This window comes from Colobus angolensis, unplaced genomic scaffold (genome assembly GCF_000951035.1).
Source record: "Colobus angolensis palliatus isolate OR3802 unplaced genomic scaffold, Cang.pa_1.0 Scaffold124, whole genome shotgun sequence".
Lineage (NCBI taxonomy): Eukaryota > Metazoa > Chordata > Mammalia > Primates > Cercopithecidae > Colobus > Colobus angolensis.
In genome coordinates, this window is record NW_012113586.1 from 8,889,687 (window position 1) to 8,916,628 (window position 26,942).

At 44.1% G+C, this 26,942-nt stretch overlaps 1 protein-coding gene across 2 annotated transcripts in view; it reads left to right on the forward strand.

Moving 5' to 3' along the window:
* KCND3 (potassium channel, voltage gated Shal related subfamily D, member 3) overlaps positions 1–18,575 on the forward strand; it is a 215,429-nt gene extending 196,854 nt beyond the window's left edge. Inside the window, exons 3-8 of one of the 2 annotated variants that reach the window (XM_011933173.1) lie at positions 6,790–6,952; positions 13,602–13,703; positions 14,078–14,167; positions 15,901–15,957; positions 17,118–17,365; positions 18,118–18,575. In XM_011933173.1, coding sequence (XP_011788563.1) covers positions 6,790–6,952; positions 13,602–13,703; positions 14,078–14,167; positions 15,901–15,957; positions 17,118–17,365; positions 18,118–18,319 — 862 coding nt within the window. In that variant the 3' untranslated portion in view covers positions 18,320–18,575. The remainder of the gene's footprint in view (positions 1–6,789; positions 6,953–13,601; positions 13,704–14,077; positions 14,168–15,900; positions 15,958–17,117; positions 17,366–18,117) is intronic. The other variant, XM_011933174.1, reaches the window with a different exon arrangement.
* Positions 18,576–26,942: the final 8,367 nt, after the last annotated feature.

The following is a 26,942-nucleotide window of genomic DNA, read 5'->3' on the forward strand; positions in this document are numbered from 1 at the left end:
CTCAGGAGGCTGAGGCAGGAGAATGGCGTGAACCTGGGAGGCAGAGCTTGCAGTGAGCTGAGATCCATGCCACTGCACCCCAGCCTGGGCGACACTTCGAGGCTCCGTCTCAAAAAAAAAAAAAAAATGCTTCTGGCTGGGTGTGGTTGCTCACACCTGCAATCCCAGAGCTTTGAGAGGCCAAGATGGAAGGATCGCTTGAGGGCAGGAGTTCTAGACCATCCTGGGCAACATAGTGAAACCCACCTCTACAAAAAATAAAAGATCAGCTGGGCATGGTGGCAACCACCTGTAGTCCTTATGCAGTCCAGCTACTCAGGAGGCTGAGGTGGGAGGATCACTGGAGCTAAAAAATTTGTATTATTTTATATATATATAAAATAATATATATTATAATCACATATATAATTATAATATATATTATAATATGTATATATTATGTTCCCTATATATAATATATATTACATATATTATATAATATGTATTATATATATATGATCGTGCACTGCCTTTCCCTGGATAAGTCACTTCCCCTCACATCCTCCATTTTTTTTTTTTGTCTTTGAATTGATCTGGATGATCTCTAAGCTCTCTTTTAACTCTCACATTGTTCTTAAGGCCATGGAAGAGGGTGAAGCTGACCAATCCACTCAAGGATTGGTCATAGATATTTATATATGGGGAACAAAAGTAGAAGTGAGAATTAATTCTGGTTAAGAGACTTTTGCAGAAGTCCAGTTTAGAAATTATGATGGTCTGGGCCCAGGGTTTATTTAATAAACACTTATAAATAAAGCTCTTCCTATATGCCAGGTTGAGCTTTCACAAAAAAGTAACTCATGCAATCCCTCACAACCCTGTGACTTAGGTACTATTCATTGATCAATGCTAGGAAATTGAAGACAGAGGATTTAAGTATCATGGCCAAAGTCACCCAGCTAACAAGTGGCAGAGCCGGGATTGGCCCTGGGTATTCTGGCACTCAGAGACCACACTTTTAACCACTGTGCTGTGCTGCTGCCACTGAGCAGAGGTGGAGAGAAGGGGCTAAGCTCCTGCTGACTCCTCACAGCCCTCTTCCACAGCCTTCCTCTCCCTAGCCCCACCCTCACTTCCCCTTCCGTCCTTCCCTGACCCTGGGAGGAGCAGGATGTGACGGAAAGAGCAGGGGCAGTGGAAACAACCTGAGCTCTAACCCCAGTAGTTCTGCCTCTTACTACTTGAGTGACCTTGAACAAGTTCCTGTCCTCTCTGGAGTTTCGCTCCTCTTCCCTAAAGTGGGCTAACCCTACCTGATAGGGTGGGTTACTGTGAGACCCACTAATGCAGGTAAGTTCCTAGCACAGGCTCCTCTGGTACATTGTTCCTTTCCATTCTTCCATTCCCTAACTCCTCTTCTTTGGGCCAAACGTTTCCATTCCTTTGATTGTTTCCCTTGAGAGGATTTCCAGACAGTTCACCATCCCAGCCTCCCTTCTCTAGACATGATCCAGTTATTCAATGTCCTGTAGACTATATAGTGCCTGGAACTCGATACAGCAGCCTAGAAATGGTCTGCATCTACGAGCAGAGTATGACACCCACTCCCTTTTTCCAGACACTGCACTCCCATCAATCCAGCCAAGGATGGCATTAGGTTTTTAACAGCCTCTTTATACCGGTGGATGATGTTGAAGTCAAATTCCCTGGTGATTTTTAACAGAGACTCTTTTTTTTTTTTTTTTGAGGTGGAGTCTCGCTCTGTCGCCCGGACTGGAGTGCAGTGGCTGGATCTCAGCTCACTGCAAGCTCCGCCTCCCGGGTTTACGCCATTCTCCTGCCTCAGCCTCCGGAGTAGCTGGGACTACAGGCGCCCGCCACCTCGCCCGGCTAGTTTTTGTATTTTTAGTAGAGATGGGGTTTCACCGTATTAGCCAGGATGGTCTCGATCTCCTGACCTCGTGATCCGCCCGTCTCAGCCTCCCAAAGTGCTGGGATTACAGGCTTGAGCCACCGCGCCCGGCCAACAGAGACTCTTTTTAAGCCAGGTCTTTCCCATCAGCTATACGTCATTGATTATTTGAATCAAAATGCTGGTGTTCTCATTTATCTTTGTTAAAATTAATCTGGTTGGTTTCACCCATGATTACAACCTGTTAAAATCCTTTTGACTCCTGAAGACCTCAATTCGTAGTAGCTCTGTCACTTAGAAATGTGAGGAACTTACTTTCAAAGAATCACCAGTAGCAGCCTCATCACCATCATTACCACAGGATCTAAATGAAAGAAGGTTAAACAAAAATAGTAATTCGTTAGTGAGCAGAGTCAAAGGAAGGATGGAACAGCTAAGCGACAGGAAAGTCAGGGGTATAGCTGGTCCTCGGTAAGAATTAGAACAGGAATTCCAGTTCCATCACCGTCCTTTCCATCACACATCTCCTGCTAGTGCCAGCCTTCTTCCTCCCCAACTGCAATCCCACTTTTCCCCATGGCTGTCTCCCCATGGCAGACAGCATGGCTGCCAACAGCTCCAGAGCTTTGCTTGCTGCCGCGTCGGCTTCTTTGAAAGAGACTGATCTGGTCCCTAACGTAAAAGTCCAAGGAAGGGGAAAAGATGTTTAACATCATCAGCCATCAGGAAAATCCAAATCAAAACCACAATGAGATAACACCCACCAGGATAGCTATAAAAAGACAGACAATAACAAGTGTTGTCTCAGAGAAGGAGAAATTGGATCCCTCATTCGTTGCTGGTGGGAATGTAAAATGGCACAGCCACTTCGGAAAACGTTTTGGCAGTTCCTCAAACTCTTCAACATAGTTACCGTATGACTCCTAGAGAAATGAAAACGTGTCCACACAAAAAGTTGTACACAAATGTTCATAGCAGCATTATTCAGAATAAATGTGGGAACAGCCCAAATGTCATCAACTGATGAATGAATTAACAAAATGTGGTGTATCCAGACAGTGGAATGTTATTCAGCCATAAGGAGGAATGAGTACTGATACATGCTACAACATGGGCGAACCTTGAAAACACATTCAGTGAAAGAAATCAAGACACGAAAAGCCACATATATGGTTCCGTTCACATGAATTGTCCAACATAGGGACATCTATAGAGAGAGAAAGTAGATTCATGGTTGCCTAAGTCTGAGAGATAGGATGTGGAATGGTCACTGACTGTTAATGAGTACCCATTTCTTTTAGGGGTTATGAAGTGCTCTAAAATTAAACTGCGGTGATGTGAGCACAACTCTCTAAATACACTGAAAACCACTGAAATGTACAATTTAAATGGTTGGATTTTATGGTATGTAAATTGTGTCTCAGTAAAGCTTTTAAAAAATAAATCCAGGAAAGGAAGTCATTGACCCAGCTTGGGTGAGATGTCCTATTTTGAACTCACCAGCTGTGGCAAGTGGGCATGGGGGCATGGGAAATACGGCAGCTTATCTGGACTGTTTCCATCATCATGGAAATGAGGGACACAGTTCCTATTAGGGTGTCAGCAGACAAAACTATAGGTACCCACTACACTGGCTAATTCTAGACAACTTACAGTTATTCAAACACTGAATTATTTCTTCCGAATTACCTCATTAATTATCGCAACAACCCTGGGGATATAAAAGCCATTTTATAGTTGATAGAGGCTCAGGTTAAATAAATGCCCCAGGATCACTTAGCTAGTTGGTAACTAATGTAAGCTAGGGTTCAAACCCAGGTTGGACTCCAGTGTCCTCTCTTAATTATTAGGCCATGCTGCCTCCTCTGCCTTTATACAAGTTGTTGAAAAATTCTGGAACATATCACTGGAGACCTAACTTGAGATCCATTCTTTATTTCATTTACTTATTTACTTTTTCATTAAAGGAGATGTTTTAACATGAAAACCCTGAACTTCCTTTGCTGGCATAGGACCACAGCTGGTAATCTTTGAGAAGTGCCCGAAGACTGGAGGTGGTCGTGCAAACCCTGCTAACCACACTGTTCTCCACACCACACTCCTCCAGCTTGTCAAGGGTATAAAGAACTCGGACAAGAACACATCTTGTTAAAATCATGATGCAGTAGGTCTGGAACAGTCTCCTGATCTACCAACCAGTTAACCTCACTGTCAAAACAAAAAATAAGGTTAATTTGGCAAGATGTGTGTGCCTAGTGAACCAATACAGCTTATTTTCCAAGTATTCACAAGCTGTCTACTTAATAATCTGCTCTCGAATTCTGCCAGCAATTTGATGGCACAATTTATGGATAACAAGCCTACTGGTCTGTGGTTTCTCAGACCTCCTTTTGCCTTCTTTAAAAATTCAATACAACCGTTTTCCATCTCTAGTCGCTTGGTAATTTTCTGCTGCACCGTGATTTCTCAAAGATCCAGGGCAGTGGTTCTGCAACCCCATCTGCACATTCCTCCTGTCTCCCAGGTGGGATTCATGTGGGCCTGTGATGTAAATCTACTGAATTCAGCTGGACACTTGCCTGCTCTCCTGTCTCCTACTTTAAGCTCTGGATCCTTCTTTTCGGCATTTGTTCCAGCTTCTCCAAGATGCAGCTCCTTCTTCCCGGTGGAGGAGGCAGAGGACGCCTGGGAGTAGATTGTTCGGCTTTCTCCCTGTCATCTGTCACTAGCAGACCATCTGCACCAGCAGGAGGCATCGCTTCCCTTCTCCCTCTTTCTTCATATGGATGAAACAATCTTTCTGTTGTCCTTAGCATTCCTCACCAGCCGTGGTCACTCTGAAATGCAGCCTTCCTGGCACTGTTCTTCTGCACTCCTGCCATGCTTTATTGTCATCCACAGCCCTGTGCCTGCAGGCCCCCTTTCCGTTGTGTCATCTGCAAATCCCAGCTAAGGTGATATATCTCAAAGGCGGCCCCTTTTTCTTCATTAATTGGGCTATTTGAACTTGGGACAAGTGACTGTGTTTTTAGAGTTTCCCATCAACAGAGACTGTGGTTTTCAGAATGCCTAGCTAAAAGTAATATTATCTATTGTTTGTGGAGCTGTATATGTCACAATAGGATTATGATCTAGGTTACTGTTATTATCTTCATTTTACAGACAAGGAAACTGAGGCCCAGAGTAACATTCCCCCAAGATCATACAGTTATTTTATGGAGCAGGGTGAGTCTTGAACCCATGTTATCTAAGTTCAGAATCCATGTTCTCAACCACTTCCCTGGAGGCCTCTCCTGAGTACCATGGCAGAGGAGACAACCCTAGCTGCAAAGATCTAGAAGGCTCTATCACAGGCCCTAATGCTAGTGCACATCCAGGAAATCTCGAGCCAGGGCAAAGGGCATGAACACTGAAGGAGGAGGAAGACAGTCTCAAAACAAGAGCCTACTTCAAAGGGAATTGAGAGGCTTAAGTGAAGTCATTCATTCATTCATTCACCGAATACCTGTCTACCTCTGCCATGTCCTCCACCAAGTTCTTGGGTGTTCATGTATACTTGTGAAATAGCCTGCCCCATCCCCTTCCACATCCCCTCTGGAAGTCCAAGCCCCATGGTTTCCTCAGGACAGATGACTTTGAGCCTATTTTAGCAGAAGCAATTCCTGGTCATCCTAAGCTTGTTTCTGCTCCAGACACCCAGAGGGCACAGAGGCAGGGGAGATGGTGTTTCTGGCTTTAGCCGAAGGAGTAATCACAGCTCTTTGCTTAATAAGGCCTTGCTTAATAAGGCCTTTCAATTATCTCAATAAAGAGGAGACTAAACACTTAACCACTGTGGAGAGTATCTTATTGATTGGAGGACAGAGGCTCTGGCCTGCCTGCCCAAGACTGAGTAGGATCCAGGCCAGCCTGGTCCCAGAGGGCAGCTGCTAGGGTGTGAAGTACTTAAAAGAGTTTCTCCAAGCTCTGAGAGGAGCCAGCACAGTTCCAAAGTGGCTTCACAACTTTAAGGGGCTGAGCTTCAGAGCTCATGGTCCCCCTCTGAGATGCTATGGCTACTGGAAAATAGACAAAAGCAAGAAGAGTGGCTTTTAATCCCAGTTGAGCAGATGAGAGCTGTCAATGTAATTAGCCTCAGTTCCTGCATCTGTACAATGGGGATAAGAATACAAAGTTCACAGGGTTCGTGAGGCTTATGTGAGGTAAATATGCAGAAGTGCTTTGTAAATTATAAATCCACATGAATAGGTGAGTTTGTTATTTGCTGTTATCATCATAAGTGAGATTCTGTTACTCTTCTGCTTAAAACTCCTCATGGTGCCTCACTGAATGGGATAAACCCATATTCCTCCCCATGGCCCGTCAGATGCTGCGTGATCTGGCCCCTGCCTGCCTTACCCTCCTCTTGTGGTGTCTAGTCCTGCTGACCCTTAACAATTCCTAGATCAGACCAAATTCCTTCCTGCTACCTCAAGGCCTCTGTACTTGCTGTTTCCTCTACCGCACACACTTGTCCCCAGGTGTTTTACATGACTGGATCCTTTACATTCAGCTCTCAGCTTAAATGTTAGCTCCTCAGAGAGGCCTTTCCTGACCACACTCCCACTACCTGATGCAGCACCTCTCTCTAGTCTCTTCATAGAACCAACCAAGACACAATATTTTTATGTATTCACTTAATTGTTTATGGTCTTGTTAGGATGTTGGCTCCCTGCACATAAGGATCTTGTCTCTCTTGTTCACCCCAGGTCCATGTCATGGTACCTGGCATATAGTAGGTACTCTAAACAATTGCTGAATGAGTGAATGAATGACTAGGTGAATGATTGGCAGGGAAGCCTGACTTGTTTCCCAAATGGCCTTCTCTCCCTTACACCCTGTTTCTCTCCCTCTCTCAGATACGGAGACATGGTGCCTAAGACGATTGCAGGGAAGATCTTCGGCTCCATCTGCTCCTTGAGTGGCGTCCTGGTCATTGCCCTGCCAGTCCCTGTGATTGTTTCCAACTTTAGCCGGATTTACCACCAGAATCAGAGAGCTGATAAACGCAGGGCACAAAAGGTAAGCCTCAGACACAGGGATGCAGGGGCAGTGTAAAGGATGCAGGGGAGCAGCAGTCAGGGAGCCAAGCCTAGAGCTCCTCAGAGGATCACTGCACAGACAGCCTCTGGCTTTGCAAGGTAAGGTAGCTTCGGTCCCTTCCTGCTCATCAGTCTCCTGAATTCTAGCCCATCAGTTCCAAAATGCAATGAACCCTCAATTATCTGTAAACCATCTGCCTTTGGACATTCTATGGCAATTTCCTTGGCCCCTGGCTCCACCTACACTCCCTCAGCCACTGCCACTCAGCCGTCCCTGCACTCCTCCCTCTCCCAGCCAAGAGCTTACTAGGAAACATAATCTCTTTTTAATATCCTATAAAAGTCTATATAAAACCCAGTGACAAAAATAAATTTGTTGAAAAGAAAAATAAATACTGTGAAATGAGAGCATGCTAAGGTCACTGAGTTCAAGGACAAATGGCACAACAGGCTTTAGGAATCTCCAAGATATCATAGGGCAAAGGCACTGAAGTCAACTGCAGGTGGTGATCAGGAGACTAACCATCAGTCCTGGGGAAAGTTTTAGATTATGTTCAATATACACTGCTGAAAATGGCAGGAGAGGGTAAAATACGGTCATTTGCCCATGCAATGAGGAAAAATGTCTGAAGGCTTTGGTGCTCAGAAAGAAGCCTCTTTTTCCAGCTAGCCCTCAACCTTGTTTCTAGAACAAGTCATCGACTCAGCCAACTCTTGTTCACTTGCATTTTTAAGGCATCTAGCCAGTGAGGTTTCTGGGTAGTGACTTTCCCCAGGTTTCCTCTCAGAAGAGGGATATCTGGGTTGGGGAAGTGGGAAAGCGGTGTTTTTCATTGTCTTCAGATCTGGGCTGAACTGTGGTGTCCCTTCAGCAGCATCTCGGCCCCCAGGGATTATGGCCAGAGCCTTTCTGAGGACAATGGAAAGGAGGAGAGCTGTTGAAAGACTGGCTTTTGGAGGCTTGGGGTTTTGTCTCCTTACTTTATTCTTTTATCCATTATTCCACAAACATTTATTGAGCACATACTATGTGGTCGGCCCTATGCATTGCAGCCAGATTCTTTCCTTGCTACAGAATTCCTGCTACTGGCCTTCTGCTTGCAGGGATAACCTCCAGGTAGCAGGGCTTGCCTTGGGTGTAAAGGCTCAAAGGGAAGTTAATGTCATTATGGAGGAAGAAATCCAGAATTTCAGAACAGATCTGTGTATGCCGACCGTCACAAAGCTATAAAGGTTATGAAAGCTAGCTCCAAAATGTATAATAATGATTATATAACAATGTACATATAATTGTAGAGTGAATCCAGTTGGTTCCCACCTCTAGCCTACCACCTTCTGTGTGCCTTTATGGTTGGCTCCTTGCCTCCTGTCCCCTCTGCCTCTGCTGAACTATGCTTTTATTTATCCTGACCTGGCCTGTTAAGTTGCCACCTTAAGATTTATCTTCTGGCTCTGTCCGTCATCCTTTCTGTCCCATACACGCCTATCTCTTACCTCTTCACCCAGGGTTTCCCTACCTCCTGTTTCCTGCCAGTCATCCCAGAAACGGAAATCTTACCTCTGTCCCTGTTTAAGTCAGGCAGCAAATTTGAATAGGGTCTAAATTCATTATGCAGAAACTGGGATCTCCTTCCCACAATCAGGAACCAGAGACCCTGAAGGGCCAGGGATCCTCTAGTGGTCCCGCCCCAAAGGGGCTAGGGCTAACACAGGTTTCTGGCAGAGCAGGTGAGGTTCACAGGAATCCTCAGCTCACCCATTAGCCCACGGCTGTGCACACACCAGTGACAGCCCCTTCCAGCTGTGTTCTGCTCCTACAGCTACCTTCCCCTCCCCTGGGAATTGATTTATTATTATTATTTTTTTTAGAGATAGGGTCTCACTATGTTGCCCAGGATGGAGTCCAACTCCTGGGATCCAGGAATCCTCCCACCTCAGCCTCCAGAGTAGCTGGGATTACAGGTGTGTTCCCAGCTCTCCCCTGCGACATTATAAAGCTCATCCTGTGTTATTAAAATCTAGTAGCAACTTAGGCTTCTTCCTTCCTCTAGCTGCTAAAGATGAGTCTCCCTCCCTCCCTGCCCCTTTCCCTCTCCCTATTCTCTCCCCTTGAAATCAGAGTAAATATTTACAGTGTTTTCACCTTGCCTGGATACTGTTTCTCCTCAAGGCTGCTCAGCTCTGTCTCTGTCACCTTGGGCTTCCTATAAGAGGGAAAAAAAATACTCGCTGCTCCAGCGAGTCTGTCACCATGGGTCAAGGCAAGTTGGTGGAAAGTGGAGAGATGGGACGGGAAGGAAGCTAATGATAGTTCTCAGCCCAGACCACATACTTGGGAGCTAAGTAGCTACATTGTCATCCTCTTCCCATGACTGGTTTGACTGGGATTATTACTAAGATTAGTCTGTTACTATTTGCCTTAGATACTGTGTCCTTTGAGCCAAGTGAACTGGAGATAAGGGGAGGTCTAGCAGTGGACAGAGAGAGGGGAACATCTGGAGTGGGGCATTTGGTCCCCATCTCCAGTTCTGGTGCATACCCATATTCTTTTTTTTAATTAAATGTTTTATTGAGGTAATTATAGATGCTCATGTAGTCGTAAGAAATAACACAGAGCAATCTCTTGTAAAGTTTGTCCACCAGTTTCCCCTCGTGGTAACATTTTACAAAACAATAGCACTATATATCACCACCAGGGTATGGACATTGTACAACCAACCAATCTTATTCAGATATCTCCAGTTTTACTTGGACTGGTGTGTGTGTGTGTGCATGTGTGTGTGTATGATAAGTTCATGCATCCACTGCCATGGTCAAGAGACTGAACAGTTCTAACACCACAAGGATCCCGTGGGTTGCCCTTTTATAACCCCACCTTCTGCCCTAGCCCTACCCTGTCCCTAACCCCTAACAATGATTACAGTCATTAGGAAGGAGAAGGGCAGCCAGCATGTGTAATGTGTTCAGCTTCTCCCTGTGCACGCAGGAGAGATGAGCTTGAACTGAGACACCATGCAGCCCTCCTGCAGTGGACCTTCTCTGCTGAAGGCTTCCCAGGTTGGAGCTGGGGAGTTTCAGTTGTCCTAGTTAAAACAATTTATTTTTCCATCATTTATAAATGTTTTAATTTCAAAAATGTTATATAAATGAATTCATGCAATAGATAACCTTTGGGTATTGGCTTTTTCCATTCTATATGATTCCTGGATTTTCATCCAAGTTGCTGTACCAGTAATCCATTCATTTTTATTGCTGAGTAGTATCCATGGTACAGATGTACCAGTTTGTTTATTTGCCTGTTGAGAAACACCTGAGATGATTCCAGTTTTGGGCTATTACAAATAAAGCTACTGTGCACAATCATGTAGAGGTTTTCATGTAAGCATAAGTTTTAATTTCTCTGACATAAATGTCCCAGAATGCAACTGCCCATGTTTTGGCTTTCCATTTCTTTCTCTTTCTCCTCCTACTGCCTCTCCCAGGGCAAGAGACAGAAATACTCATGGTTAAAAGGCACCCATCAGCCAGACAGGAAGAAAGTGCTTGTGAGAGGCCTCTCAAGGATTGATAGAAGTACCAGCTTGAACATAGATGGTGCCTGCAACTGTACCCCTGGTAGCAGCATTCTCCTTCCAAATCCCCTCTCCTCCAACCCTGGAGTCTCCACATTTGTTAAAAATGCAATCTCCTGGGCTTTGCTCGAATTTCGAAACTTGTCTGATGGTGGAAATTCAGGGAAGGAGGAGGAGAAAGAAGGAGGAGAATGTTCTGGAAGCAACATTCAGTCTGAAAGTTGGAGGTCCTGAGCTGAAGTCTTGATCGTCCATTGCCTTTCCCTGGATAAGTCACTTCCCCTCACATCCTCCATTTTTTTTTTTTTTTTTTTTTTTGGTCTTTGAATTTATCTGGATGATCTCTAAGCTCTCTTTTAACTCTCACATTGTTCTTAAGGCCATGGAAGAGGATGAAGCTGACCAATCCACTCAAGGATTGAGTCCATTACAGTGGCTGTATAAGCATGGCCTTCCAGCCATCTACATAGGATCTTCTTCCCTCCTCAGGCATCATAAACTTTGCTTGAGCACCTGTTCAGTGTGAAGCCCTGTGTTGGGTGTTAAGAGATAAAAATATGCATATAAGCCACATGCCCCAGCCCCCAAGAGCTCAAAACCAGGCTATAGAGCCCCACCAAATTTCATATGCTGGGTATGGTTCTGTAAATCCATTGCAAACCTTTTTATCCTGTGTGGGAAGTGATTAAATGATCTAGTACATTTGATATGACAATCTGTTGCTTTAATAGAGCCCAGGGTAAGATATGATTAAAAGAAGTGCCACAAAGAAGAACAGGAGAATCTTTCATCTCTAGAAACTAATGAAGACGGACCCCAGATACAAGAAAGGTCTGGCTCCAAGTGGTGCAATCAAATTATATAAGACTATAATAAGCTTGACACAATTGGATTTCCATATGAAACTCTCAACACCCAGCACTCACCCAAAGCAAATGCAACCACATCCTCAAATGATGAGGAACTTGCTTGAACGTAAACATCTAGCCAAGGAGAGGGCTGGGGCAGGTTTCCCATGGAGTAGAACTGTCCTGGCCCCCAATCAATGTTCTCTGCTTGTAGAGAGGAGGAATGATAGCACTGATTTGCCATCATCCTTTCTCTCCCAGGTTCCCCTTTTTATTCTTTCCTTCATCAAGAGGAGCAGTCTTCCTCAGACTTAAGGGAAGATCTTTCAGGCTCAAGTCCTGGCCCCTTCCCCATCTTTAGAAGCCTGGGAAGGGAGTTGAATTGTTTCTGCAAGGAGATACTTCCCACGAAGCAAGAGATATACGGTCTTTGTGCTTCTGTTGACCACCTAAACCCCTGAGACAGTGGCCTCCTTTTAGCAGACGAACCAGCCCAGCAGGACACTTGGGGAGAAGGTGACAAGAAGTGGAAAATGCCACAATTTCCTTAGGACTCTTTTCCTGCTTAGAGTCCATGCTGAAGTCGCATGTGGACTTGCTCAGAGCCAGAAGGAGGGACCCTTCTACTCCAGGATGGGTCTGCTATCCTTGTGGGCTGTTCTGCTTCCAGTAGCAAGCGCCTGGGGCTGTAAATAGTTACACAGAGCCCAAACCTCAGGCTGCATTTTTTTTAACCAGCAAGAAACCTCTACCCAGTCCCTTCTCCCTCTCTCAGTCTCATTCCTTAGTCCTCTCTCTTTGGTTGTGCTACTGTCATGGTGACAATGATTACAGTCATTAGGAAGGAGAAGGGCAGCCAGCATGTGTAATATGTTCAGCTTCTCCCTGTGCAAGCAGGAGAGATGAGCTTGAACTGAGATACCATGCAGCCCTCCTGCAGTGGACCTTCTCTGCTGAAGGCTTCCCAGGTTGGAGCTGGGGAGAGTTTCAGTTGTCCTAGTTAAAGCCAAGTAGTGTATGGAGATGTGTCCCATCCTCCCTTCTTAGGCACAGCCAGTCAACTCTCACATGTACCTATACTCATTCCCACTGTCATGTGCAACAAAACAAACATATGTTAACATATACATGCAGCCGGGCACGGTGGCTCACACCTGTAATCCCAGCACTTTGGGAGGCCAAGGCAGGCGGATCACCTGAGGTCAGGAGTTTGAGATCAGCCTGGCCAAACTGATGAAACCCCGTCTCTACTACAAATACAAAAATTAGCTGGGTGCGTTGGTGGGTGCCTGTAATCCCAGCTACTTGGGATGCTGAGGCAGGAGAATTGTTTGAATCCAGAGGCAGAGGTTGCAGTGAGCCGAGATGGCGCCACTGCACTCCAGCCTGGGTGACAGTGGGACTCTGTCTCAAAAGAAAAAAAAAAAAAAAAAAAAAATATATATATATATATACACACACATGCATGAGTCCACTCCTAAAGACAGAAATACAATTGTAAACGTGCTTATTAACTTTAAAAATTGAGAACTTACTGTTTACTGGGGGTACATCAGTAAACAAGGCAAAAACTCCTGCTCTCAAGGAGTTTACATTTTACTGGGAGAGAAAGTATCAAGATAAATATATATATAAAACATATCTTTCCTTAGTAATAAGTGCTAAGAAAAAAATTGCAGAGGAGTTAAGAAGCATTGAAGAGCACATAGGCACCCTCCTTGCTTTTCTCATAATTAACTCATATTTGGGGACATACTATATACAGAAAACTGAACTGGACCCTAGAGGAGAATCAGGGCAGCTATCACATACACTCCTCTAAGGAGTTTGCAGTCTAGAGATCAGAAAACTGAGTAGCACAACTGAATAGCACACGGCATTTTGCAATACTGAGTAGATAAAGGTCATGAAACCTTTGGGAGAAGAGAGCTTGGATGAGTGATATTTCTCCTGCCAGGATAATACGCAGGCTGGAGAGATGAGTGGAGACTCCTGGGAATTCTGACCCGACCAAGCTATACAAAGTGGGTACACAACGTCTCAGACCCAATCCCTGGGTCTATAACTGGAGATGCATGAGGTTGGAGAGAAACAGCCTCATCCCCTTCATCAGGTGTCACCTGGGAAGCCAGCCTCACAGCGTCACCAGTCTTGCTGTCTTTTTGTATCATGGTCTCCCTCATTCTTTTATTATCTCTGCCAATCACAGAAGGCCCGCCTTGCCAGGATCCGTGTGGCCAAAACAGGCAGTTCGAATGCATACCTGCACAGCAAGCGTAACGGGCTCCTCAACGAGGCACTGGAGCTGACGGTAGGTACCTAGAGGACCTGGGCTGGGGAACGTAAAGGGGCAGATGGGCTTGTTTTCTCTTTCCTGGGACACCAGCACTCCCACCCCAGACCCCAGTATGAACCCCAAGGAGGACATGTTTCCAAACTTTCCCCAGGTGACAGCCCCCCATTCACACACCACTCCTATAGGATTATCACCACTACCTCTAAACCAGGTTTAGACCAAGGGCCTCTGAGCCCAAAGGCTAGCATATTCAATGCTGACCCTGAAATTTGGTCAAATAAAAAACTTTGATTATTCTATTGCCCTTTGACCTTTAGTGGAGAAATGAAGGAGCTGGAGAGGGGAAGAGCCACCAGCTTTTTACTCAATCTCTCTTCTTTTTTTACTAGGGCACCCCAGAAGAGGAGCACATGGGCAAGACCACCTCACTGATCGAGAGCCAGCATCATCACCTGCTGCACTGCCTGGAAAAAACCACTGTGAGTCCCAGCCCATTGCCACCTGCTTTTCAGCACTGACCCTGACCCTTTTCTAAGGCTGTACTCACATCTTCACTCTGGGCCAGATGTCAAAGTCTGTCCCCTTCAGATCCAAAAGGTAGTGATGGGATCTGTTGGCCCTCAGGTGGAAGACCCTGAGGAGTGGGGCAAGGTCACCAGGGTGGGACGCCAGCTCTATCCTGCAGGAGCATTGAGGAGGCCACTCCCCCAGCCTCCCACACACTCCTACACTCATCTCCAAAGCCCATTTCTTGATTACTGAGGGGGTCTGCCTATCAGTTTCTTAGTTCTGATGGGCATCACCCTTCAAAGCTTGGGCTGAATTTGTATAGGACAGTAGAGAAGAGTGTTGATTTCTGTCCCACCTCTGGGACTGGGTTGATGCAGCCTGTGGGCCCCTTGGCTCCCTACATCCTCCTGCAGACAGTGTGTGAAGGAGGCAGTGCATGTATTTCTCCAACCAGGATTCAGAAGTACCACACCCTCCCCCAACCTCTGCCCAGTCACCCTGCGGTTCTCAGGGGATCCAGATGCTAACAGGCTGATTGTTAAAACAGAGCCATGGTTTAGGGTGCCACAGCTGGAGTGTGGAATGATGCTTGTGCCTAACCATCAGACTGAAAGGAAGGGCAGTGGGGCCAACCCTGGACCCTTGGCAGATAAGTGCTAGGAATAGCAGACAGGGAAGAGAGGTCAGGGTAGAAAAGCCAAGGAGAAACAAAGTGAAAGCCTTCCTGCTCCTTTCTAGAACCTCCTCCCCAAAGAGTCTATATTCAGGGCTCAGTACACTAAGGAAGGAACTTCCTAATTCTGGATGTTCCATATCCTGGCCTCCCAGATGTAGAGAGAATAAATGTTAGATGACTCCTTTTTTTTTTTTTTTGGCAGGAAGAGGGGTGTGGGGCTGCAGGGACAGGATCTTGCTGTGTTGCCCAGGCTGGTCTTAAAACTCCTGGCCTCAAGTGATCCTCCCACCTCAGCCTCCCAAGTAGCTGGAACTACAGGTGCACATCACCATGCCTGGCTTAGATGACTCTAGCTGAGCCAAATGTGGACACTGTGGATGGCAGTTGAACCCAACAAGGACTTCCAAAATGGGAAGGTGCTCTGCAAACCCTAGTTTATAGGATTTATCATCAAGAATGTATATTCGTATCTAGACTTTCTCTCAAAGACTCTGAGCTTGCCAAAGGGATAGGCCTGGACCCAACTGCCCTTTCCAAGTTGCATGTGCTGGGTGGAATGTGTAAATTGAAAGGATATGGGTGAAAACATTTGGGTTTGAAGGACTGGAATGTTGGCATTGAAGAAATCGGATTTTAGAATTGAGGGATGGAATGCTGGCATTGAAGGGATGGAATGCTGAATTTGAGGGAAAGAATGTTGGATTGTGGGGGTGAGATATTGGGGTTAAAGCCCTGGAATGCTGGATTTTAGGGGAGGAATGTTGGACTCAAGGGGTGGAACGTTGGGACAGGAGAGCCAGAATGTTGGGATGGAAGGAGTGAATGTTGGGGTTGAGCAGGGTCCTGTTGGGGCTAAAGGGTGGAATGTTGGGACAAAGCGGGCAGAATGCTGGGAATGAGGGATGGAATGTTTGACTCAAAGGGTGGAATGCCGGGATCAAGAGAATGAATGTCGAAACTGGCTTGGGAATGCTGGAATGTACAATCAATGGTGTTTTTATCTTCTGTTGGCATGTTGTCCTGTAGGGGTTGTCCTATCTTGTGGATGATCCCCTGTTATCTGTACGAACCTCCACCATCAAGGTATAACTTTTTAAAAATTCAATTGATGTTTTTCTCCCTGATAATTCTGAGTCTGTGGATTCTCCCCTTTTTACCCCCCGGCCTGGTTCTGTGCATGTGCTGCTGATTCTTCTGGGGCTCCTCCTACCTCTGCTGTCACACCCAGCACCAGCTCAGGCTTCCGGTTTCTTGTGCTGAAACACCCAACTGTCTTTCTAGTTCCCTCTTTGGACCTCCCCAGGGACATGGAAGGGGTGGTGGAACATGGCACCAGTGCTGGTATCCTGTGAGTCTCCATGTGCCACATCTGTCTGTGCCACATCCCAGCTCCGTGGGGACTCCTGGTATTTGCCGCCAGGCTGGTCTTTCCCTGAACTCTGTTCTCATGCCATTTCTCTTCAGACTTTCTCCTCACTCTGGCAGCCTTAGCCAGACCATTAATGCCATAGATTTGTAGTCACCTTGGCCAAACAGCCATTTTTTAGTTATCCTGGGTTCAGCTATACCCCATCCCAGTGGCCTGCAGTCAGGAGATAGTTTAGCAATCCCTTCCCGTGCTTACACTTGACCTAGGGAATCCTGTGCCTCCAGGTATATTAAGAACTCATATCCCATAATCAGGTGGGGAAAAAAATAATTAAAAGAAACCCTATCCCCAACAGTTTGTCCCACTGGCCTTCAGGATCAATGCTCTCCCAATTCTGTGAATGACCCCCATGTTAAAAGCTTTTGTCACACCCTTACCTATTAAATCCAGGAAAGACAACCTAGCATACCCACTACCCACAGTCAATGACTCATCTGCCACCTCTGGCAGATCTTGTATGAAGCCTGGAAAGTAAAGTCTTTGCTTCTAGCTGTGATGATGCCACTGAATCCCTCTGTGTCCTCTATGTCCCTTCAGCTCAAAGCTGTAGATGGAGTATATGTCACACCGTGATTTCACAACTGCAGTCCCTACCCTTTGAGCTGATGGCCAGGGCTGCCAATATGCTTCTCTTTCTGTCCTCATTGGATACCCATGGGACATCACCCCTCCTGAATGCTTATCTGTGATCTGGGCAGCTGGGAGCCCTTCCTTCAAGGTCCAGAACAGAGACAGGCAGCCATACAGCGTATAGGGGCTTACCTCTCTCTTCCCTACCTCCTTTTCCTACTTCTTCTCCTTCTACCTCCCACAGAACCACGAGTTTATTGATGAGCAGATGTTTGAGCAGAACTGCATGGAGAGTTCAATGCAGAACTACCCATCCACAAGAAGTCCCTCACTGTCCAGCCACCCAGGCCTCACTACCACCTGCTGCTCCCGTCGTAGTAAGAAGACCACACACCTGCCCAATTCTAACCTGCCAGCTACTCGCCTGCGCAGCATGCAAGAGCTCAGCACGATCCATATCCAGGGCAGTGAGCAGCCCTCCCTCACAACCAGGTGGGTGGCTTCCATCCATCACCCCCAAAGGCTCGAATCATCCCATTTCCAGAATTAGACAATCACAGCATTAGGAGAACCTTGAGGATCCTCTAGCCGCTCCCCTTATCTAATGCATGAGCCCCTCTACCTTCCTCCTTTCCTTGTAAGGAAACCCAAAGGCCCTTCATATGCTGTTGGAGTAGGTAGTACAGCAGTTTAGGCTGAAAATGGGGTTAGGTAACGGGGGAAAAAAAAACTTTAAAAAGAATTATATATATACATATAAAATAATGTGTCTCTAGATACACAAAAATGATCTGATCTGGTACAAGGAATGGACCAACCGTTTTCTCAAGAAACAGTTTTCATATTTGTGTTACTCATGGCTTATCCTAGGCTGATTTTGAATCCCAGAGACTGACTTTTCCCTCCCTCTCTGCTTATATTTAGGCCACTTCCCACTACCTCCAAATGGGTTGCAGAGAATTCAGGGAAGGCAAATGCCAAATGCCACAAATGATAGGTAAACAATCACTGGTGGGAGTGATGTACACTCTGCAATTCAAAGCCTACTATACACAACTTGGTAATTGCTAGTAGTTTAGGAATAACAATTAGAATGGATTATTACAAACTGATTACAAAAGCCAGAGATAGAGGGACAACAAAGTATCATTCTGGTTACCTTGAACAAGGAATGTAGGGGGTCAAGGAAGCTTTGGGACGCTGGCCAGCAGGAACCATCATCAACTCACTCTTTTCTATCCCAGTCGCTCCAGCCTTAATTTGAAAGCAGACGACGGACTGAGACCAAACTGCAAAACATCCCAGATCACCACAGCCATCATCAGCATCCCCACTCCCCCAGCGCTAACCCCAGAGGGGGAAAGTCGGCCACCCCCTGCCAGCCCAGGCCCCAACACGAACATTCCTTCCATAGCCAGCAATGTTGTCAAGGTCTCCGCCTTGTAAAACCACTGGACAGAGGGCCAGAAGGGGTAGTGGGGAATGAAGGGGACTGGCATGTTGGTGGGTGGCCACTGGGACCACTCCCTCCCCCCTTTCCCCACTATTTCTGCCTGCCCCATTGTACACCTAGCACTGAGACTTGTGCCTGGAAGGAAAAAGAGGCAGCCAAGGGGCACCTGAGGTTCACGCTGCTAGCGTGGACATAGCCCTGTGATACTGCATCTCACTGGGGCCAGAGGAAGGGAGGGAGGGTGGGGGGAGGTCGGGGATGGGCCAGTGGGGGATGTAGGCTATGTGCCAGGACAGGGCCTGGATGGAGGAGCCTCAGACTCAGACCAAATAACAATTGTTTCTGGAGACCCCAGTGAGGAAAATACAAGACCAAGAGCAGCAAAGAGGCCAAGTTGTCACAAGCAAAACAGGAAGAAAATATAACACTGTGTATTTAAGCACCTTTTTCAAGGCTCTTAATGGATAATATTTATTCATGGGAAAAGGTGGAAAACAAAAACACCAACGGATTTTTGTGAAATGTTTTTCTCCATGGACCCAACACCTTTGAACCAAAACAATGAATTTTGTGAGGGATTTTTTTTCTCCTTTTATAGCAAAAGCTTTTAGGCTAAGAAGTCAGTTATTGCTGAGTTCTCTCTCCATTCCCCCAGGTGGGTGAGGTCAACTGAGCCTGGGCCCCCACTGCCCAGCTGACCTGCGCAGAGCTGCCAAGTGACCACACGGCAATCCTTACCCTTTGTCTGTCCCTGTCTCCCTTGTCTCTGTACCTCTCTGCTTACCCCTGGCTGTTTCTGTGTCCAGCCATCTGTCTCTACCTGGATCCCAATGATCCTGAAACACATCAGTAAAGCCTTCTTCATTACTGCCACGCACAACAGACTTGTGCCTGGGAGTTCTATCTGTGTGAATGCAACTGCAGAGGAGGAAAGAGTGAAGCAAAAATTGGGAGAGTGTAGGGGTAAGGGAAGTCTACCCCACAGAACAGAGGTGCTTCCCTTGGGGTTGGAACCACTGGTGTTTGCAGTTTTGGTTTCTGGGAAAGAAAGGGAATGATCAGATTTATCACACTGGAATCTTGAAAAGGCAAATCGCCAACATCTGAGAAGCGGTCGACTCTGGTATGTGCCAGTGAGGGGAGAACGGAAGGACCCAGGGCTTGCAGCCGCAGCCAGTCATTATGGCACCTTGATATGGACCCTTCCTTCAGGACCCACCATAAAGCCCATCCAGAGCCCTTCCAAGAGGCCCCGGGAGTAGTTTCCTCCAGAGAGGGCAGTGGTACGGGGACCAAGATTCCTCTGACTTTATCACACCTGAGACAACTCCCACACAGAGGCTGTGGAAGGGTAAGCCTGTGTGCCTCACGAAAAATGCTTCAATGCAAAAGCAAGTAAGAGATTCTAGATGATTCTTACCTGCTATGAAAGATGCCTTGATGTCTGAAGAGGCTTCAGCCTGATCTCCCTGAAGATAGCTGAAATGGGGGAGAAGCCTGATCACCTCTGTGCAAGCAAAGGAGTGAAGATTATTTCTTGAACACCTGGACAACATATCTGTTCAACTAGCTTGCACCCTGGTGGAGCTGGGGGCAGCATTTCTGGAATCCTCCCAACCATTATTCACTGCTTATAGCAGAGTAGGTGGGCCTCAGAGTTAGTGGTAAGTCCTTTCCTGCCCTTCCTAACACCCAGCCACCTTGCTGCAGTCTCTGCAGCCTGGGCTCTGAAATACATGAGCTCCTCAGGAGCTGCCTATCCATCCTACAGCTTAGTGGTTAGCTGTTTAATTGTAGGCCAAGAATTTCTCTGCCCACCGCAGCCATCTAAATGAGTTTCACTAGCCAGGAACCTAAAAACACCCTTATGGGCTTCCCTATGACCCCAGCTCGACTGACCCTGTAGGCTCAAAAGGTTTCGAGGTGGCACCTAACCAGAATGTGGGCAGAAGGCAGAGGAGAGGGAGCCTTCTTTCTATCTTTATATCCTTATACTTATCCTCATTGACCACAGGCTGATTTCTTTCTCTGGGTCTGGCCTCAAGGATTTCCCCTAATGTGGGAATGGAGTGGTTCTTGCCCTCTGAGCTTACAGACTAAGAAGGCAGAAAAGCTTTACAACTACAGAGTACATGTGTATACACACAACCAACCTAAACACATCGGAAAATACATACTTAAATCAATTCCCTTCATAGACACGTCTCATTAGAAGACCAGGCTAACCTCCACTTAGAGGGCAGGCAAAGGACTAGAAAAGAATTTTTCTTTTAAAAAAAAATGAGAAGTAGAGCAAAATTACAAGTGTCTAAGTATCTTAGTTATACTTCATAAGATCTGACTGGGGTAAGAGATAAAGAGGTAAATAGGGCCGGGTGTGGTGGCCCACACCTGTAATCCCAGCACTTTGGGAGGCCGAGGTGAACAATCACCTGAAGTCAGGAGTTTGAGACCAGCCTGGCCAACATGGTGAAACCCCATCTCTACTAAAAATACAAAAATTAGCCAGGCATGGTGGTGGGCCCCTGTAATCACAGCTACTAGGAAGGCTGAGGGGGAGGATTGCTTAAACCTGGGAGGCAGAGGATGCAGTGAGCCGACAGAGCAAGACACAGTCTCAAAAAAAAAAAAAAAAAGAAAAAAAAAGAAAGAAAGAAGAAAGAAAAGAAAAAAAGAGGTAAATTGGAACATGGTTGCATACACATACAAACTTCCTGTGATGAATTTAAGAACAGGTCATTACAGGGTTAGAATAGTGACAGATTCAATAAAGGATCTGTTTGATAGGGCACCAAGGGAACATTTTACTGGTTCCCACAAAAATTAATGTTAAATATCATGTCCCAAGCAATTTACCATGTTTTTTTAATTGGTCCTAATCAACAGAATGTCTTGTGTTCCTTCCACTTCACGTTCAGATCCCACGTCATGCCACTTCCTAAAAGACCATTAGACCATCCCCTTTTTCTCCATCCTCCACTGTAGCCCTAGCCAGAGATAAAAGATTCAGTTCACTTCTGGTCCAAAAAATGTCAACCTTTGGAAAATGGCTCATCTACACTACAGAACACAGCCAGATGACACTGCTAAAGGGTATGGTAAGAAAACACAAGGTCCAAAGTATGCTGAATCGGTTGCGTAAGTCTAACTCATTGGCCAGTGACTGAAAAACCGGGATATCAGGGTTTTCTGGGGGCCAATAGCTTTCTGGTGCAATGACCCTTGAGCTTTCATAGTTCCTGAACCACCTTGACATAATAAGATTCCCAAAACCACCTATTCCATTCAATCCCACTCAACATTAAGAGGGGGAGGGCAAAACAAACAAACAGTTACATTCAAATGTCAAATGAATGGGAACCTAGAAAATATAGTATTAAGAGCATATCAGAACTAGAAAAGATTTAAGAATATCTAATTTATTTTACAGTATAGAAAACTGAGACCCAGAGAAATTAAATGACTTGTTCAAGGTCATGCAGTTATTGAATGACAGAGCTGAGACCAGAACACAAGTCTTTTGGCTATTAGTCTAATGCATTTTTCTACCACACCCACTGCCTCTGACAGCAATGATGCTTTGAAGAAGATCCATCAGATAATCCATACTGTAATTGCAGACACAGTCTTACATAAATGTCAATACTATTTGGACACAGCCCTTAGAAATCACCTGACTGTACCAACACAAACCATACTTTGGAAACCACCATCCTCTAGGTAGAACCATCTATGGACTATCAATTTTGTCAGAAATCAATGAACAAGTGAAGAGTCAATATTTTTTAGTCAAATATTTTCTCTTCTCAATGAAGAGAAGACTAGGACAATGACATTTTGAAGCATACCTTTTATACTCCTTGTGGTCCTTATGACAGTCTGTGATGGTAGTAGGTAAAGTAGCTAAATCCTTGATTCAGAGAGGGGAAAACATGGAAAGAAACTGAATGATTTATCCAAGTTCACAAGGCAAGTTAGTGGCAGAACCATTATTGCAATCCAGGACTTAAGACATCTTGTCCTAGGATTTTTTCCTCCATATTATATTGCACTGCTCTGAGGCTTGCTTATATTTTTAATACCTGGATTTCCAGGGTGGTGACTTGGGGGAGGGAAGTATTCAATTTAGAACCACCGCAAACCCAGATCTCTGGAAACAAACTCTGTACTATTTCTCCTTCATCTCCTATTTTCATAACTAGTGCCAAGCTCAGGACTAACTGCATAGACTCCCTTTCAAAAGACCAATAGACAGTCTCAGTGACAGTTGAACACATTAGTTTACAATCACACAGAATTTGAACAGAACTTAAAGTGGACAGTTAATGCCAATCTATGATTAACAAAAATGTCAACTTGTGGATATGCTGATGATTTTATCCAGTTTTCAAAATACGATTCCTACAGTTTAGGATATCACTTATTAGATTGTAGACAAGGAAAGTGTACATTGAGACATTATGTACTTAAAAGTTTTTCCTTAAGTTTTGCGGAGGAAGTGGTTGAAAATTGAGCTAGCACTAGATTTTGAGGTTACTAATGAATTCTAGTTTTCCAGTCTCCCGCAATTCAATTACCAGGTAACTATAAGGCAAAAATATCCCAGTGCTGTGAACTTAAGGCAATATTCATTTCCTTTCTACACTACTTGGCATGGTAACCATGACAAACTTTTATTTTCTTTTTCTGATTTCCTAATGAAATCTATTTGCAAAGCTTTAAAATGACTAGATGAAGGAAAAACATTGGTATGACCCATGACCCTTGGAGCCCAAACAGCACCATGAAGAGCATTATTAAAACTAAGAGAAAGTGGCTATCAGAAAATGAAACAGCTTTAAAGGGGCTCCTTTTAAGTCTTGTTTTCTATTCAGAATGTTCTATGTTTTTTCTCAAGTGTGGGAATGACATTTATCTTAGCAGGTTATTCAGCTACACTGGATGATGTCACTCTAACCAGTGTAGGGCACTGACCCACGTCCTGGGGGCTCCTTGGACCAATGGACTATTTTACAAACCTGGGAGGTGGGAGGGATGGTATATTTTTGATAATCAGACATTCCAATGTAATGTTTTACTTAGAGGTCACACCCTTCCCCCCATTAATGTCATCGTGAGATACATCAAGTGTGTTCTTTTCTATTTTCATATAATAAATGGGCTTTGCTTATCAACATCACAATGGCAAAGAAGAAATATACTGTACAAAACTGCAGGAAGATAAAACATGAAAACTTTCTATGAAAAAAAAACTCTTGAGTTTCCTGTTGTCTTCTTTTGAAACTGTAGTGCATATGTTAAAACATGTATATCATTTACAGTATTGAGTCGTGTGCCACTGCTGTACCTGATGTATCCAATCTGGATTAAACAAATTATGTGCCACAAACCCTAAATGACTGTTTCTTTGAATACTGATTCTCCTTTCCTCCCAAAGGTGCTGGTATATACTAGAAAATAAGAAAAATTTGAACAAAGATGGGCTTTCTACCTTGCTAAAGAAAACTCACAGAATCTTAGAAGGGTTATTAAAAGCCTAATCTTCCCACTCCATCCCTCAATGTTAAACATAAACAACTCCTCTATGATATCCCTGATGGTTCTTGCCTGCTTGTATGGTGTTATTTGTGGATGTTCATTGTCTAACAGGTAAAGCATTTGGTTTTATTTATCAAAAGCTCTATTTGGAACACTGACTCCATGTTATTGGAAGAAAATCTGACTTTATGTGTCAGTACTGGTTTTGCTGAGTACCAAATTCTCAAACTAAAAAGAAAACTCAGAATTAAATACTGTATGGGGTATTGTAGAAAGCTTGGGAATCGGATGGTGGAGATTCAGGTTTAGGTTCTAGCACTTAATTGTGACCTCACATCAGTAACTCCCTCTTGGCATCAGTAAGTTTCCTTCTGTTAAACATGGAGAATTAGAGCGTAGTGGCATGTGCCTGTAGTTCCAGTTACTTGGGAGGCTAAGGCAGGAGGATCCCTTGAGCCCAGGAGTTCAAGTCCAGTCTAGGGAACATAGTAAGACCCTCATCTCTAAAAACACACACAAAAAAACAAAAAATGGGGATTGGATTAGTTATCTTGGAAATCTGTTCCAAACTTAACAATTCTGACTTAGGTGATGAGACCAACCGGCAGTCTGTTTCACCATTGGCAATGAGGAGAATCCTTTTAATTTCCCCACAACTAGATTCTAACTGATGAAAACAGTAATAGAAATGAGAACATTAAAACAAATACATGATGCCCAAAAGCCCTAGAAGTTAGCTGTGAAATTCATTTTAATCATTGATGCTCACATCCTTATCACCCACTAGGTGTCACTGCAGACCCACAGCCCAAATAATCTTTGGGTAGAAATAACTGGAAACCATATGTGCATTGAGCAATTTGTGTTTTTTCATTAAAATGCACTAAATGTCAAGTGAGACACATGAGCTTGTACAGAGGTACAAAATAATAAACATATTCTGCCAAAACAAGTCAATAACCTTGCGATGGAGCTCTACTGTCAGCTATGGTTATCAAAAATACATATTTTTAAAAAACTAACATAGATTTTATTTAAGGGAAGGGGAAAAAAAACTGTAAAACTTCACACTACTCCCTTGTCTCATACAGAGTGATCCACAAGTACTATATGTTCAATTATTTTTAGTATTCGGGGGCTGAAGTTTGCCTTTAAACCACATTTTTAAAAGTTTAATAAATATTACTGTAATACCTAAGCTACTTTAGAAAATATTACCTTTAATCACCCAAAATAATTCATATTCTATTTCTAAGTCAGAATTATTCAAAGTAGCAGGTTTCTCAAATATCTCACTACATGTTAATATTGCTAGCCTAATTCAAGTTACAGCTTAACATGAATAGCTGCAGTATTGATTTAAAAGTATTCACAAATTCAGATATTCAACCAATTCACACCAGCCTTTGCTCAAATTACTTGAATTTATAAAGGCTTTCTGAATTTTTAAATTTGATTATCCTTTTCCTGAACTAGAAACTATTGTTTTCTTCAGCATATGTCATATAATCATAGAACTAGAAGGGATCCTAAAAATCTTCTAGTCCAACTTTCATTTTATTGATGAGAAAACTGAATCATAAGAGGTTAAATGACTGGCACAAGGTTAAAAAGTAGGAAGTAGCAGTATCAACCAGGACAAGTACCTTCTTCACACCACCACAGAGCCTTCTCAAGTGAATCTACCTTAAACCTCTCTATGGTTCCTAACAGATGATGGAAAGATGCACCTAGACTGACAATTAAAAAAAAAAAAAAATTTCCACACAATGGTAAGTCACACACAAATAGTAGTATGTGGAAGATTCCTTCCACATCCACAACTATAGCTACCTGTTATTTGAGAAGGTGGCAGCTGCCATTTTCCTGGTAAACGCTTATGGAAATTGAAGCAATTAGTATTTTTGTATGTTATACATATGCTTACCTCCAGCTTATTTTTCTGTGGGGAAAAAAAAAGCAAACACAAAATAGAGAATCCAATTAATCTGAAGACTAATGGGTAACCTCATCTCTAATTAAGATACAGCAGTACCCTAATTAAAATCCCCTAGCAATGACAAACTGAACTTGGCTGTATTGTGGGGAAAAGGATGGAAAAAGTAAATTCAATTGTATATCAATGACAGGATCTTATTTAAATGTGTAATTAAAATCTCTACTTCTTAATGACATACTGGACCTAATTATGGATTTGCTATCTACATTATTAATTCATATACTGACACATGTAAGAAAAGCCTAATATTGCCCAATCCAAATGACAGGAATCCAAGTTACATAGGAGTTTAGAATTGTTATGTAGGTGTTGGACAATAAATGACAGTGGCTGTGGGTGTTTGCTGACAGCCCTGTGGGTGTTTATACTACCTAGACAAGTATGTACACAGGAAAGAAGAGCTTTCCTTTTAAAAAGTGAATACACATCTCTCTACACAAGTGGTTCTCCCATCAAAAATCCAGTTCACAGAAAGTCTTGGGAACCAAAAGCTTAATCATAAAAGGACTTCCAGAGGAAAAAAGGAAAGAATAGGTAATTTCCAATTACATTTTTCTAAATCATAAAAATTTCTAAATCAAGAAAATTTACAGATGGATCAGCTTAGAAAAACAATAGCTCCTCTTGGATCCTAACATTAGAGGTAAAAACTGGGGAACATTTCCTAGAAGACACAAGATTAGGATGTACTGAGGAGTGTCTAAAGAGAATCAATTCCAGCTTCCACAAAATACTTAAAAACTAAGAGCTAGAACTTCCCCCTAGCCTACCAGCAGAGCAGGTCACTTGTTAATCTGGACTATATAGATGAATTTCAGAGGATCTATGAACCCCTTGAAATTACACTCACAATTCTGTTTATGGAATGAGAAATTTCCTGAAGTCAATCTATAGCTTTCAGCTGATTCATAAAAGGATCCAAGAACCAAAAAAGATTAAGAGCTGCTCCTCTATCTGAGCAACATAAATAAGACAGCCACTGATGACCCTCAGCTATTTCACACACAGTAAAAATGTGGACAGCTTTCACAGCCTCAAGAAAAGACATTCAAAAGATAAACAATAAGCAGTAAATAAAT